At 32.7% G+C, this 17,023-nt stretch overlaps 1 protein-coding gene across 4 annotated transcripts in view; it reads right to left on the reverse strand.

Annotated features, from left to right (window-relative positions):
* The window catches only part of ATRNL1 (attractin like 1), a 631,157-nt gene that overhangs the window by 365,547 nt on the left and 248,587 nt on the right, over positions 1-17,023 (reverse strand). For 3 of the 4 annotated variants that reach the window (XM_074373561.1, XM_010969913.3, XM_074373562.1), the window contains exon 25: positions 2,998-3,059. In XM_074373561.1, the coding sequence (XP_074229662.1) occupies positions 2,998-3,059 (62 nt within the window). Of the gene's footprint in view, positions 1-2,997; positions 3,060-17,023 lie in introns of those variants that run through there. The other variant, XM_074373563.1, reaches the window with a different exon arrangement.

Below are 17,023 nucleotides of genomic sequence, written 5' to 3' on the forward strand. Positions count from 1 at the left end.
CCTGGCCTGTGGGGTAAGATCTCTTATAGTGGGAAAGACCCAGCCACAACCTCTGAAAACACCCTCCATCTAGTCAAGACAGTAAATCAAAAACATGCAATCCCAGTGGGACAGTGAAAATTAGTACCAGCATAAAAATCTAAATAGTGTAGAGGTAGTTAAATCTCCATTTAATTTACCAGGATTAACTTCTTTTTAAAATTCAGACGTTTCGGATTCATATAGGCTTACTTTTCCATTTTACATACTGGAAAAAAAGCCTTAAAAAAAATAATTTCTTTCAACTTTCTAATCATTTACTATGTTATACTAACAACAACATTCTTTAATTCTATAAATGAAAAGCCTGAGATTTAAAGACGCTTGGGGACCTATTTCATGATGGCACAGAAAGCAAAGATCAGGGCCAGGCTATGCCTGTAAGTGATCTTCCCAAGTAGTGACTCAGCATGTTTACCACCATAACAATGTCCAGTAGAAAAGAAAAAAACTGACACAAATTTGTGAACTGGCCTCCATCAAACCACGTCTATACTGAAAACTGACACATTCCCCTATTCCACTTAATTAATAACTTGGTTAGAAACAGCAATAGCAGTAAAAGTGGCCTGACTGAGGGATGTGCATAAAGGCTGACCTGTCTAAAACTCTCTTTTATAACTTAACAGTGGCTTTATTTAAAAAAAATAAACTTCAAACTATTCTGTCCATGTTTTTTCTTAACAATGACACAATTTAAACCTACCTAATTTACATTTCACCACTGAAAACAATTTAAATGATAAAAAACCCATCAAATATATTTTATCTCAAGACAATGATTAGAATATTTTATATTATTTTGTCCATGATGACAACATAATAAATAGGATCGTCTCTAAGACATGGTACACGTTAACTAGCTTTCTTCTACTTAATAAAAGAGCTATTGAACTTAAATATGCACACAAATTCAAAAGCTTAAAATAAACCCTAAACATTTGAATAATTTTCATATGTATTCAGCTTCATGAATTTTCACACAGAGCTAAACTTTTCTGTGTATTTTCATCCATATTATTCTGTCAAAAACTGTTTTATTTTTATACATTAAATAATGTTCATTCGATTATAACCTCTAATACTTTCCCAAAACATGCTGCAACCTAATTAATAGGCTTAATACCCATTAATACTCAGAAGTACGAAGTCATAAAACATTAAATATATTTACGATGTTTACTCAAATTTCATTTTAAAGGGACAAATTTGAAGTGTGAATAGACTTTGCAAAGATGTTATAAATATATTTAGCATTAAATTCTGGAAATTAATTACCTTTTAAGAGACACAGACAAACATAACTGTTTTCAGACCAAAGTGACCAACATGGCAAAGGTTTTGACGAGAAGTGAATAAACGAACGGAGAATGAGTAAATTGAGAATAGAGTCTAGAAAACTGAAGGTCTGTAAATGGAGATGAGATTAGACTTGCTATGTACGGGCCCATATGGATAAATTAGAAGAGCGATTACAGGGAGACAGATTTCATATCAATTATAAAGAACAATTAGTTATCTGCAGATAGAAAATGCTATCTCAGGAGATGGTGTGTTTCCTGTCATTAAAGGCATTCAGGCATAAGTTAGATCAGGGGTTGGGCAAATTACGTCCACAGGCGGAATTCAGCCTGCCAGCTGTTTTTATAATAAAGGTTTATTGGAACATCGCCACTCCCATTTGTTTCCATATTGGCTGTGGCTGCGTTAGCACCACAGCCGTGGGGTTGCAGAGGTGCAACAGAGACCTTGTGGCCCACAGATCTTGAAATATTTACTATCTGGCCCTTTACAGAAGATGTTTGCAACCCCTGTGGACAGGTATTAGGAATTCAAATATTCTATGGGTGTCTTGGCAAGTCAACCAATAATGGCTATTTTGGTGTTGGGGAAAGTGCTTGGCATGTCACCTGTGTCAAGGATTGGGTTGTAGAAGTTCTTTACTGTACAAAGCAGCCCAGACAACTTGGTGACTGAAGGTCAAAATTATTCCTGCATCCTGTAAAGCCTGTGCTGTGGTGTGGGCTACGTCTGCCAGAAGGAGAAGATATGTTTGTCTAATTTGCACACAGGTACCAATGTACACATCACAATCATGTTAACAAAAATAGCATCCTTTCTAATCCAGGTGATCTCAGATGCCATCACACAAATGTTCTGTAACTGAAACTCTGTTTCCTCTCCTTGCCCAGTGTTTCTTTATTTACACCCCATGGAAATAAAAACAGATGTACTATGAAGAGTATTCATATTTTGAGAAATACTACAAACCTTACCCTCTCTTTCAGAAAGATACATTGCAAATTAGCCTATTTAAAAATGTGAGAATAAAAAACTCTGAGAAGTAATGTCAGTTGAAAACAAACAAAAAGAGCCTTATTTCACTGTGGTCTATACAGCACTTTCCAGTGTGATTTAATCATGGAACCCTTTTCATGAACCTATTGCTGCTACCTCAGATAACTAGTGTTCTATGAAATTATGCTATATTCAAAATCATATTTAGTACTTCCAAATTATAAGCTCTTTGAGAGCAGAAAATACATACTCTTTCTCATCCCTGACAGATTTTAGCACATTGTTAAGCACATATTGCCTAAGAAATAACTGAATTGATTTTAATTCTAGGAGATGTTCCTTATCAATACAGTGAATGAGCTGCTAATTTCATTAATGAAAATAGGCTTCAATTACTTACGTGACAGGGGAAGATAGAGTTATTGTTCTCTTTCCACTGACTCCAATAGCTTATAAATAGTACTACAGTAAAATAATCTTGCAGAAGTATATTTCAAGTATGTTTCCTCTGCTCTGTGGTATATATTTAAGCACATAAAACTATTCAAGATACACTGTATGATATTTAAGGTTAAAGAATTGATAAATTACCTAGCAGACTGATGTAACATACATCAGAATATAGGTTTAACAAATTCAAAGTCAGTAGAAGCAAATTACCTGAAGAAGGTGACAAAAAACTGCACAAGATCCATGATTGTATTGTGTTGTGAGAATGCAATCTGAAAAATCAAAATGAAAAAAATGGTTGAAACTTACTGAATCTATGTTATTCTCCAAAGCGATGTTTCATGGCATTGGTAAATACAATATTTTTAAATTCTCAAAAAATTTGTATCGCCATACTATAAATCATATATGCTGGAATCAAAACTTCATCACCAATAACACCTAATATATTCAACTACTGATGACAAACTTTACATAAAACATTAAATGGTTTAAGAAAACTATAATTACTTCAGAAATGTATGCTAAGAGTTTCATGTGAAATCCTATGGCATATTAAATATGCCTAACTAAAACATGAAAATGATTTTCTTCACCTAATAATGATCAAATTTTCTATCAATATAATTGATAATAGTTTGTATGTCAAAAAATTAATTTCGACTCTATTAAAGAAACTGAGGGAACTTATTTTTCCTATATATTCTTGTTTAGAGAAGCTGCATACAATTATTTTGTTATATACCTCTCAAAGAATAAAATGTCATCTCAGTTTATATTTTCATGTTAATAAGAAATGAATTTTGAAAGGGGAAACAAGTCATTAAGCTAAAGTTGTTCTTTACTTCTCTTAACATTATAGAGATCATACTGTAACACATTTCTTGAGGAAGAATTATATAGTGTACTAGTCAATAATGCAGCATCTGAATAGAGAATATCTGACAGTAAAATCCAATTTTTTACTTTCTAGGTTTAAGTATTTTGGAAAACTATTTAACCTATTTTTGTCCTATATGTGAATAATAATAAAAGCACCCATATCATAGTGTTAGAGGAAACATTAACTGAATTAACAGAAATAAAATTATTGCCATAGTATCTGACATATAGTAGGTATAATATAATAAATATTATTTTTACGTCATGTATAAAGGAGATGATCAACACAGGTGAATTTTCCCAGAAAGCTGAAGCTAAACAGTTAAGGTCTTGAAATCTTCTTTTCCTTTAATAGTCTCTTATGAAAATCTTTCAAAAACATGCAATAGTATTTCTACTTCCAGTGAAAATGCACTAACAGGGATGAGATTTCTCTCCTGCCTTAAACATCTAGAAAACTACATAAAATATATGGAAAAACTATATTCAGACATTAGACAAAAGGTTGAGGAGGATATAATCGATGAGTTAAGGAAAACAAAGGATTTGAGCTTCACAACGGTCCCAGCATTCAGTACAAGTAATTGAAATGACATTCTAAAATAAGAAATATCATCATTTCTTATATAAAATAAAGAATTACAGCCAGTTGAAAACATGGGTAAATTTTTGGCATATACATGAAAGTTAGATATTATAACATTCATTTCCAAAAAAGCTCCTAAGCATTCAAAGAATTACAAAGCACTTATACAGAGACTGCGGAAAAGATAATTGCTGCAGGAGATTGGTTATAGGTGAAAATGTTTTCAAAGATGTAAGAAAAAACATCTTTTAAAATGGAAAAGACAGAGATAAATTTTCTCCCCAGGCACTATCCATGAGTGTGTCTTAGAGCTCATCAAACAATATTAGCAACAGTAACTTACATCTATGGGAAGAGAATTCAGAACACAGCAATTGAGAACTAACTAGATAATGGCCAAAAGGATAATTATTTTGAAATCATAATAAATAAAATTGGTTTAAGAAAAACTGGAATAGGAAAGTAAACTTGATTGTCTTGAGAAATATCTAAATAAAAAAGAAGAAAAAGGAGCTTCAATAAAGGCTTGAACGAAGTTAGCAAATGTATAGAAAAGAGGAAATAAACTAAATAATATATATATCATAAAATAAATTTTAAAAGGAATAAGATAAAGAGGGAGGGTGTAGCTCAAGTGGTAAAGCACATGATTAGCATACACAAGGTCCCGAGTTCAATCTCCAGTACCTCCTCTAAAACTAAGTAAATAAACCTAATTACCTTCCCCCACAAAACAAAAAAATAATAATAATTAATTAATTTAAAAAAAAGGAATAAGATAAAGGATACAAGAAATTGCACTAAATGTGAACTGACTGAATCCTCATCAAAAGAGAGTTCCACAGCACATTAAAAATCATTATTCAGCTTTATTTTTTATAGAAAACACATCTATAGCAGTGACACATTTATATTCAACATATAAGTCTGTGAAAAAAATAGGCTCTTAAAAACAACAACAAAAGAGGCAATGAAGGATAATATTAATAGTAAAGTAAAATTCAAAATCAAAACCTGGCCAAATAAAATGTATATGGCATGAAGAATATAAAATATAACTATAATATAAAAATAATAAACCTATATGCACCAAAAATGCAAGTATAAGTTAAAACACAGTATCTGCACTAACAAGAAGTAGATAATAACACTAATTATGGGATACAATTTTAACATGTGTATCTCTTTCAGAACTTTTCTGATCAGACAAAAATCAACTTAATCAGTCATTTAAATCATGAAGAAAGAAATGTTGTTTAAGCAAGCTCTGTTCTAGGAGCTAATGACACCCCCATAAATAAGACAAAGTCCTTGGTCTCTTTTTGTTTGCATTCCAATAGCAGGAGACAGAAAATAACCAGGTAAACTCATAAGTGTATACCATAATTTTCAAAAGTGGTAAGTATTCTGGAGAAAAAACAAAAGTGATGCGATAAAATGGAAGAATATGTGGCTGACTGAGATCAGGTAGTAAGGGACAACCTCACAGAAGACATGACATATAAGCTGATATACAAATAATGAGAAGGGTAAACCCCATAAAGATCTGTTAGTAGAGGATTTCAGGCTCAGGGAATAGAATGTGTGGACTAGAAATGTATGAGAAACTAAAGCCACAAGAGCTGGACTCTTGTAAGCCAGGGACAGAGTGGTTAAAAATAAGTTCACAATGACAAGCAGGAATTAATTTACTTAGGTCCTTGGCATGATAAAATATTTGGCATATATTATACGAGCTGAGCCATTCAGTGACAGGATCTAACTCTCTCACACACAAAAAAAATTCAGACTGCTAGATGGGGAAGAGACGACAGAGGAAGGCAGAGACACTAGAAAGAAAGATACTGGATTTTTCTAGTTATGAGGTGAGAGTAGCTTGCACGAGAGTAGTAGCCATGGAGGCAAAACCAAATTAATGAGCACGTAATTTAGAGTGAAAGGTGAGGAGACTTGGTGAAGGATTAGATATGACCCATTTAAAACTTCTAAGAGGAAGCTCAAGGCTACTCAATATTAGAGCTTAAAAAAAAAAAAAAGTGGTCAGTTAGGTAGGAGGAAACCAGGAGAGTGTTGTGTCAAGGATGTCAAGGAAAAGGAATGTTGCAAGAAGAAAGGAGTGGCTGATTTAGTTGGTTGAGTAAGATGAGGATGGGAACATAACTATTAAATTTGACAGCATCAATTTCATAGGAAATGTAAACAAATGCACTTTTAATGAAGGAGGTAAGGATGTTAAGCTGAACAGAGTAATATAAGGCGAATATGGAACGTGAGGCAGTAGAGACAGCAACTACAGACTGAACTCTCAAAGAGGTCTGTTAAAACTCGGAGCAGAAATAATCAGGAGCATATAAAATACGAAAAAAAAAAAACTTTTCTCAAATCCATAGAGCATTTAGAAAAGTGGACAGAGTACATTATGCATAGAAACTACTTAAAAATTCTAAATGGTAGTGATTTTATGTACTATATGATCAGATTAAAATCAGAATTAAAACTGTAATTTTGAGTACAATGAAAACAAGTTTAACTATTTGGAAATTAAGAAATATAATCCATAAGGCAGAGTTCTAGGTGGACAGTGGCAGTAATGGCATAGCTTTTAATATCCCTGAGTCTCCGTATAAAAATAACCTACATTTGTATCTATGTCTATATTTACCTCTGCCGACCTGTCTATGGCAACTAAACTGCAAAATCAAAAAAAAAAAAAATACACAGAAAACAACTTCAATGAAGTTAAATGAAAAAGTATCTCCCCCTTAATAAGGAAACCTGAACAGGTCTGGATAAGCCACAACACAAGGCACACACGGTGCCAGAGTCTGTGTGGGAGTAAAAAGAGGAAATCAGCATGGAAACCCAAAAGGTATTAAGGTATTCACTGGAATCAGGCAGCCAATTTGAACACAGAAGGTAAAAATGGGAGTGGTTTTGCCCCATCGGAGAGCATATGAGTGCAAAGGGGCCTTGGGAATTTCTAAAAGGAGCTAGAACAGCTTGGGCCACATGAATTTTCAAAAGCAACCAGTCAAATCTCTATTTCAGGACAGGCCCCATATTGAGAAAAAACTGTTGCAAATGGAATCAGAATTGAACAGAGCAGGGAAAATGAGACAAATGAAAGAAGGTCCAATTGCGGACAGGAACAGAGCCAGGAAATCTTTAAAAAGCATGTGACACATTTTTAGGGGAGAAAAAAATATTTACATATTCAAATATGGGTCTTGTCACTAATTTCTTTCTGTACTTCCAGTGTAAATCATTATCACCACTCTCATTCTTTAACCTATAATGGATTTCGCATTACTTCAAGATAAGGGATGCAGAAACAGTGGGAAGGGCCAACAGTGTTAAAATGGAGTTTTAGATTGGCAAAGCACGATTCAAGTTGGTACTGCAGAATTTCATTACAGTCTGCTTGCCCTTTCTGGGTCCCATAACTAAGTAACTTGGAACAAAGATCATGTTTTAAGGCAAGTAAGCAAAACACAGATATACATGAAATTATCTACAACTTCCTAAATTTTCCCAAAGAGTATTTGAATAAACAAAGCAGTCAAGGAGAGAATCTACAAGTTACACTCACAAACTAAGGCCCTAAAACACTCTGAAACTTCAATTACATTATCTATCTGTACTTATTAATAAGAAAAGAAAATTTTCACAAGAGATATGAATGGCATTATTACTACAGCTTGTATTAAGGGATAAAGTAGGATACCACTAGTAGGATATACTTAGACCTCCCAAAATTAACACTATTTTCTAAATTGTCAAAAATGATAGCTGCAGTTCTTCATAAATTAAGTTGCAATGTAACATGTTCAAGCATGTTACATTGCAAAGTACAAAGTAATTGGAGATTTTGACCAAATTATGTTACAGATAATAATCTCCTACCTTTTGCAATACTGATTACAATGGTGATATGAAATTGATAGGGTCAAAAATTGCATCTGAAATACAAACTGCCTTAAAAACAAGAAAGGGACCTCCCAAAGTAGCTAATCTGTTAACGTAATTATATTTAAGAGTAAATGGAGACTTGGCACAAGCAGTCTCTATACTTAGCATACCATCTGTGTTCTAGAAACTCAAGTTAAACAGCATTTGATATTGGTTGTTGAAAAGGAAAGTCAGCATTACAATGTGTTGTACAAATCTTTGAAAGTGTTTCTCTGCCTGATACTTTCTATAGGAAGTTCCACAGGAGATAGCCTATGGAAAACACTGTGTCAGGCGGTCCATTGCCAGGCATAGGCTTTCAAATGGAAGGCAGACACAAGGCTGATTTGGTAACACTGGGAAACAAGGCGAACCGAACACTAACTCAAGCAGATTCCCTCTCGAGATCCCCTCTTATGGAGTGCCAGTGTATTCATTCATCAAATATTTCACTGAGTATCTACTACATATCGGGCACCATGTCAGGTTCTTGGGTATATCAGTGAAAAAAAAAATTCTTAATAGTGGGGGCAGGGGTAAACTAAAACAGTAATAACAATTATATATTATACAGTAATAAATTTGGGAGTTTGAGATTTGCAAATGTTAGCCACTATATATAAAAAAAACAAGTTTCTTCTGTATAGCACAGGGAACTATATTCAATATCTTATAATAACCTTTAATGAAAAAGAATATAAAAATAAATGTATGAATGTATATGCATAACTGGGACATTGTGCTATACACCAGAAATTGACACATTGTAACCGTACTTCAATAAAAATATATAAACAAACAAACAAACAAATAAATAATATAATAGGTTAGAACTTGGTAATTTTAATGGGGAAAAACATTAAAAATATTCTACTTTACATATTAACCTATATGGGACAAGAAATCACTCCTTGGTTTCTAAAAATATCATAAGTGTTGAGAAAAGTTAGGAGAAAAAGGCAGGGGTAGCAGAAAGAAATGATTCTAGCATTAGGTGCGAATGTACCTGACTATTATCAGTATTTCTCTACCTAGAAAGTGCATCCAGCAACTCCCAGCCCCTTCCAATGAAACGGGAAGACCTACAGGGAAAACAGTAAGTACAGACAGAGCGAGAACCATTCTACTTGACGTTAGGCCACTGGTCTTCACGTGGCTGCCTCGTTTTCACTGAGATCTCACCTCAAGTATCACACTTGTCTAAGACACTTTTATGAAGAAGCTGCCCTCTCCTTTACTCTACACCCCTATGTGAAGCTACTTCTTTTAACTTCATCTGAAATTATCTTATATATTTGTTGGTCATTAGTTAAAATATTTGTCCCCACTAAAATCTAAACTCCTTGAGAATAGTGGCCTTGTTCATATTGTTCATGGCACTATTCCAGTATCTAGAACAGAATTTGGCACATAGTACATAGAAACCATTTCATGCAAGTTTGCTGAGTAGGTGAATAAATTTGATAGCAAAATTTACCACAAGAGTATTCACAGGACTTCTTATATCCTCATTAAGAGCCAATGAAAGGAAGTAGGAATAGATGTTACTCTGAGAAATAGTAAAAAATTATTTATTTGCATTTATTTTATAAATCAATAATCATATAGACCAAAAGTAATTGCTAATTTCAGATCATAAAGTAATACTTTTGTTAATAAAGTTGATATTTATTAGAGTTCAGATATTATGAAAAATATGCATTTCTATATAAAATGTTTTTATTTACTTATAATCACAGGGAAAATGTTATAAGATCTACCATTTACAATTTGATTTACAATATAAATAAAATATTTTGAAACCAAGATATCAGAAATGGTTTCTTATTATTTATTTTTGCCTCAGTTTCTTAATTTCAACAATAAACATTTTTAACTATATTTGTTTCTAGGAATTTCTTTCAGAGGGTGACTTAGCTGAGACTACAATCTTCTCATCTAAAATAAATGGTGCTACCTGAAACATTATTTTTTAACCAATGAGAAAAGAAAGGAGTTTGCTTTAAAAGAGTGATCATTTAGCTAATTTCATTTAGAAAACAGTGAGACAAATTGATAACGACAAAAACAACACTCCAAACTGGAAGCTTCCCTGAGAGTGCTTTTCCAGAGGATATGAAACATTTCTGACTCTAAAATCTCTAATTGTCTAATTAGAAAGATTTCTATTGGCTGATGCTATGGCTATAACATGGCCCTTTACAGATAATCTATCTGTTTCAATTTGGTTTTGTGGTCATTCCCATGAAAAATATGAGAAGTTTACTTGAGTCAAATTTAAAATTAGTTTTAAAACGTTAGCCAGCACAAATGCACCTTTGAAATTCTCTTTTTTTAATGATTTAATTCAAGTTATCCAATGATTATTTAAAGAAAATTAATCAAAATCAGGAAACCAATTAATGGTAAAATTTCATAATTTCCCCATGTTTTTAAAGTGCCTCCAAGTAATCGATAAAGTGACACGCTGAACGACAGAGTTAGCTGAAACCACAGCAACAGTGGGAATATATTTTGTCCATTTGAGTTTAAATGCAAATGCACATTTAAAACATGTCCAAAATCTAAAACCTGAATTAAAGATACGCTATTTTTTGTTAAAAATAATAATGATCAACATTTTGAATCTATGATTGAGTGAAAAAGTTGCATTAAGTGCACTTGGATAGAGAAGTAGATTAATAGCTTGATATTTACCACAAAATGTCAGATTTTGTAAGAGAGGAAAAGTGTTCATATTATAAAGGACAAATTGGTGTGTCTGTGCAAAATGTCAGCTTGCCATAAACTCTGATATAACATTAAGATATACAAAAATGAAAATATAAAGGGATGTGCTAAAATGATCAAATTCATCTAACAAACTGAAAATTAAAGAGAGGTTCTTCAAACCACTGTTTGGATTACGGTCCTTCAAAATGATGACATAAAAGCAGAGCTGAGTAATGGAAGTTAGTCATCTAGTCATACCTCAAAGACAACTGGGCTATGTTTCAGGCAAGCAATTCAAAATCTCATTAGGTTTTTATTCACTTTTAAAAACAAATATAAGCAAACTGGGGCTTCAATTAACTATTACTGGATAAGATCAACTATGATCCATCCATTTCAGATAAGCATAAAGTTCCTATAGATAATTTACACACTGCTTATTGATAATATAATTTGTATCATTCCTGATAAAGTAATATTTCCAAAAATACAGTTAAATAGAAAATGGATGATTCTTAAAAGATAGAACAAAACCTATTTCTGGATAAAAGCATGATGAACAAATAGACTCACCAATTCTGCATAAATATTACACAAATTACCCTGATTATAAACTCCTGAATATTGTCTATGAAAACTCAATGGGTTTAATTCTTTTTAGAGAAAATAAATGTCTCAGTGAAGGCACAACTTTCCTCCTGGTTTAATGCAAAAATTTGACTGGCCTCCCTTCCTGTCTTCAGTCTCATAACCTTCTGGTCATTCTTCATCCAGCTGACAAAATACTCTTTTTAAAACTGAAGGAGTTTCTCATAATCCCCCTCTTCACAATCCTTCATTCCCTTGCTTAAATTTCTTCAGTGTTTTTCCATCACTTTTAGCTTGGACTCCAACTTCCTTGACATAGCAAAAATGATCTTCAAATGTGCCCCTTGCTTGTTTCTCTACGCATAGCATTGACACCGCAGTCTGATAAGATCCCATACATTTTCAACCTCTGTACCTGGTTTGGCACAAACCATTCCCTCCTGCCTTGGCACCTTCTCCTCCCGGGTAACTCCCATCCAAATGATGCACTTCCTGGCAGTTCTGTTTGGTGGCCCTCAACTGTATGCCTGTTGCCCTTACCATGCACTTTTAGCACAGTACTACTAAAAAAAGCTAACATTTACTAAAGTGTCTACTATTGTCCAGGTACTGTGCTAAGTGTTCTTCATACACTAATTTATTTAATCCTCAGAATAACTCCATAAAATAGGTAATGTCATTAAATTCATCTTATAGATGAGGAAATAAAGGTTTATAGACTACGCAGGCAACAAGCAGCGGAGCTGAAATGGAAACCAATGCATTCTGACCCTAGCTCTTAAGTTCTATACCTTCCTACAATCGATTAATCAAAGTGGATGGTGATAATTAGCATTCCTGTCTTTTCTTTTCACTTGACTTCAAGATACTTGAATTCAGGCATTGCAATGTTTAGCTATACATTCTTAGCAACTAGCAAAGAACCTAGCAAATTTATATATGTGTGTTTAGTGGTTGAATTGCAGTAACTTCTGGAGATGTATATCTTAATGTTCTAAATAGAAAGTCTTCAAACAGTTTCATTTTACTGAAGGTCAAGCTGTACAGGAAAACAATTATTTTTATATCAAGATTATGTCAGTTAAAATACAGAGCTTTAAATCTACATGTCCAGAGAGTACATTTCCTTTAAGTTAAAGGATATTACTTTTTCAAAAACAATATTATTACAAATGTTTAAAAACGGACAGAACATTTAAAATAAGACAAAAGTTTGCATTTGTAATGCTACCTGTTCTTAATTATAGTATTAGCATATTATGAGGTTTCTTGAAGAGTCTCAGATTTTAATTCATAAATCAAAGATATAAAACAGCAAGAGTGAAGGCTAATACAGAAGTCTATATGCAATTTATGCTTGTAACACCACTTTTTAGAAACCATAATTCTTTCCTCGCAACCTAGCTTTTCCTCTCCAATTTTTAAGTAGTCAAAAGGGAGCTTCCTTTATAATTTGTTAAGTGGTCAAAAAGGAGCTTCCTTTTAAAGAATGATGTTCACTAAACCAACTTCATTAATCAGTCCTACTTCTAAAACTTCAGAAATCAGGTTTATGTCTAAAACCTCAAAGCAGTAAGTGTAGCCAACAGTTGTAGTAAAGCATGTGGTACTATTCAAATGTCAATTTTTCATACAGATATATTCCTACTAAATAAGTAATAAAACCATCTGCATTTTAAAAAGGCACCGATAGTCGTTAAAGAAACAACTAAAATTCAAAGAAATTTAAAATTTCAAAGAAAGAATATTTTCTATACATATCTAATTTTGGGTACTTTGAAATTTCTCTATTCTCTTCTTTCCATTAATCTTAGACTAATGGACCAGAATGGTGTAAGTGAGACGCTTTCCAGAAGAAAGGGCTTTTAAAGATGATTTAGTAGGTCCCCACAATTCCTCTGATGCTTTTGCCCCTACATGGATAATTTCCAGTTTTAAACTACTTCAAAAACAATGGCATCATAGAACTTAGGTTTCATTATAATAAAAGATAAAACTTTAAAAACCAAGCGGAAAGGTCACGACTTTGCAATAAAACAAAAAAATCATAAAATCATATAGTTTTTTGATGTAGCTGAAAATTATTTGATATCAGATAAAGTAATTACAGAAATTTTTTTTATAAGTTTACAAATCCTTTCAACTCTGGTCTTTAGCACCCAAGAGTGCATTTGGCACAAAATAATAATAATAATAATGGGCAAAAGAAAGAGAAAAAAATAGATCAATGCCATTTGATAGTACATTTTAATATTATATAATTTTTAAGAGTATTATTTTCTTAAATCATTGGTAAATATAATAGTTAAGTTGAATCCAATATAAAAATAGAATCTGATGGTTCTGAATACTGTTCAATTCCATATTTGATGTCAGTTTAATACACAGTTATAAGGTAGTTTGCTCTTTGAGGAAACTACTTTATGACTATTTCTCATTCATTCATGGATACTTTCATGTTTTTGTTTTTGTTTTTGTTTTTGTTTTTTTTTCAGTGACACCATGAGTACACTTTCTCTGGCTATAATGATTATAGGTCCACATAAGTACTCTAACCAATATAACATAATATAATAATTTAGATGATCTAAATGCTGCAATTTTGGTATCACATGAATAGAATACTACCTCGGATTCACTGTGAAGTTCTAAGTAATCAATTTCTTTCAAAGCCAATTTCTCCTTGAAAGTTTGGCTGGCTGAGATGGTGTTTGTGAGGTTTTTGTTTCCCACTGTAAAATTATTCATTTTAATACTTTTTCATACTGTACTCTTTGGAAGGAAGCCCTTAGGTACAACCCACATTTAAGAAGTGGGAAATTTTAGGCCTCCCTTGAGATCCTGTACATGAAATTTGTCCATTTATCTATTTAGTCACTTATTTATATCAGTATGGACTCATGTACGTATATGTTATACTTTGCATTATGATCCAATATTACTTTAATTTGTTGTTGAACCTGTTCCACTTTTGGCCATTGGGAATTCTTTCATTTTCTTTAATCTTCTTGATATATTCCTATAACAGTGAGCTTTGGTTTTTAGCCGTTCTTTACTTTCTGGCACTACAAGTTATTCTAGGCTCAGCCTGTGTATTTCCCATCCCTGTCCTTGAATCAACCATTTCTCCAAGGAGTCCTGGTTCCCTTTACTGGAGAACAGTATTAGAAACCAAAATCTTGCCAGCAGGTTGGCTTGTTTGCCTGTTGCTACCATGGTGTCTTTTCTGGGTTCTCTCAGCTGACAAAACAAGGAAATACAAATATAAATACTAACCTGTATATATACACATATCCATAAATATTTCTATATAAAACATCTGTACCTATATTAAATTAACAATGAGTCCATGTCTGCAGATTTTTGTAGGCGGCCTTCATTAGACTGAGAAATTTAGAAGCTGCTTTTTTTTAAAAGATCAATAGAGTTAGTAAATCTCTAATCAGATGAATAAAAAAGAGAAAAGTCATACATTACCAATATCAAGAATGAAAGAAGGGACATTATTACAGATGCTACAGACATGAAAAGGATAACTTTTTAAACAACCTAATGCCCATAAATCAACATCCATGATAAAATGGACAAATTCAGTGAAATACACAAAATATCATCGCTCATATGAAATAATAGATAGCCTAAATAGTACTATAACTATTAAACATATTATATTTCTTGTTTAAAATCTTCAAACAATACAACAAAAACTACAAAACAAGTCAACTATAATCAACTATATATAAACTATACATAATCAACTATGTATAATCAACTATAGGTCCATATGGCTTCACTGGAAAATTCTACATATATAAGTAAAGAATAATGTCAATTCTACACATCCTCTTTTAGAAGACAGAAAAGGAGACAACACTTCTACCAACATTTATCTTATGAGACCAGCACTACCCTCGTAACAAAACCAGACAGGTATTACAAGAGAAAGCTAACTAAAGACAAATACCTTTCATTAATGTAGAAGCAAAAATCCTCAACAGATATTAGCCAATTAAACCTAGCAATGTACAAAAAGAATAATTAATCGAAATCAAGTGCAATTCATCTCAGATATGCAAACCTGGATCAACAAGCCAAATTAATCCTTGTCATTTATTAGAGTGAAACTAAAAGTGATCTGCCAAGAATCATTCCAACAGACACAGAAAAAGGATTTGAAAAAATTCAACATTAATTCTTGATTTAAAAAAAAAAAACCCTCAGTAGAGCAGATATGCAAAGGGGCTTCTCTAATAACTAGATTAAATGTTTTCCCTTAAAGATTGGAAACAAGGCAAGGATGTCTGCTTCCACCACTTCCCCTCAATACCACACTGGAGCTCTCTCTCAGTGCAATAAAGCAGGGAGAAGATCTGGAAAGAACTGGAAAGAAAGAAATAGAACTGTCTCTCTTTCCAGACAGATTGATTGTTAATCCCCAAAACTAATACAAATACTTAATGAATATAGCAAGTTTGCAAAACACAAATTAAAGTTTAAAAAAATCAACTGCATTTCTATATAGAGATGATCCCCAACATACAATGGCCTGACTGACAATTTTTCAGCTTTACAATGGTGTGAAAGCAATATGCATGCAGTAGAAACTATAATTCAAATTCTGAGTTTTGATCTTTTCCCAGGCTAGCGATACGTGGCACGATACACTCTCCTGAGGCTGGGCAGGGGCAGCGAGTCGCAGCTCCCAGTCAGCCACTCAGCCACATGGCTAAGCAACCCATACACTTACAACCACTCTGTACCCAAGGTTATTCTGTTTTTCACTTTCAGTACAGTTTCTAAAAATTACATGAGATATCCAATACTTTATTATAAAACAGGCTTCATGTTAGATGCTTTTGCACAAATGCAGGCTAATATAGTTGTCTGAATGTGTTTAAAGTAGGCTAGGCTAAGCGATGATGTTCAGTAGGTTAGATACATGAAATATACTTTTTACTTGTGATATTTTCAACTTACAGTGGGTTTATTGGGACATAACACCATCATAAGTCAAAAAAGATCTGTACTAAAAATGAACAACTGGAGATAGGAATAAAAATGATGAAATGATAACAGGACATTGTACTATATACCAGAAATTGACACATTGTAATTGACCATATTCCAATTAAAAAAAGATTAAAAACTATGAAATTATTTAGGTATAAATTTGATGAAATATGTGCAAAACACATCTGTTGAATACTATAAAAACCTAATGAAAGAAATCAAATTAGTCCTGAATAATAAAAAGATACACAGTGCTCATTAATTATAAGACTCAACAGGATTATGATGTCCATTGTCCACAATCTGATAAATAAGTGCAATGCAATGACAATCAAAATCCCAGAAGAATTTCTTGTAGAATTTTCTTTTAAAAGGAGATTCTAGTATTTAGATGATAAAGCAAAGGCACTAGAATAGCCAAAACAATTTTTGAAAAGAAGAACAAAGTTGGAAGACTTATACAATGTGATTCAAGACTTACAAAAAAAAGCTTTATTAATCAAGGTAGTA

The sequence above is a fragment of the Camelus bactrianus genome, chromosome 11 (genome assembly GCF_048773025.1).
Source record: "Camelus bactrianus isolate YW-2024 breed Bactrian camel chromosome 11, ASM4877302v1, whole genome shotgun sequence".
NCBI classification, from domain to species: Eukaryota; Metazoa; Chordata; class Mammalia; order Artiodactyla; family Camelidae; genus Camelus; species Camelus bactrianus.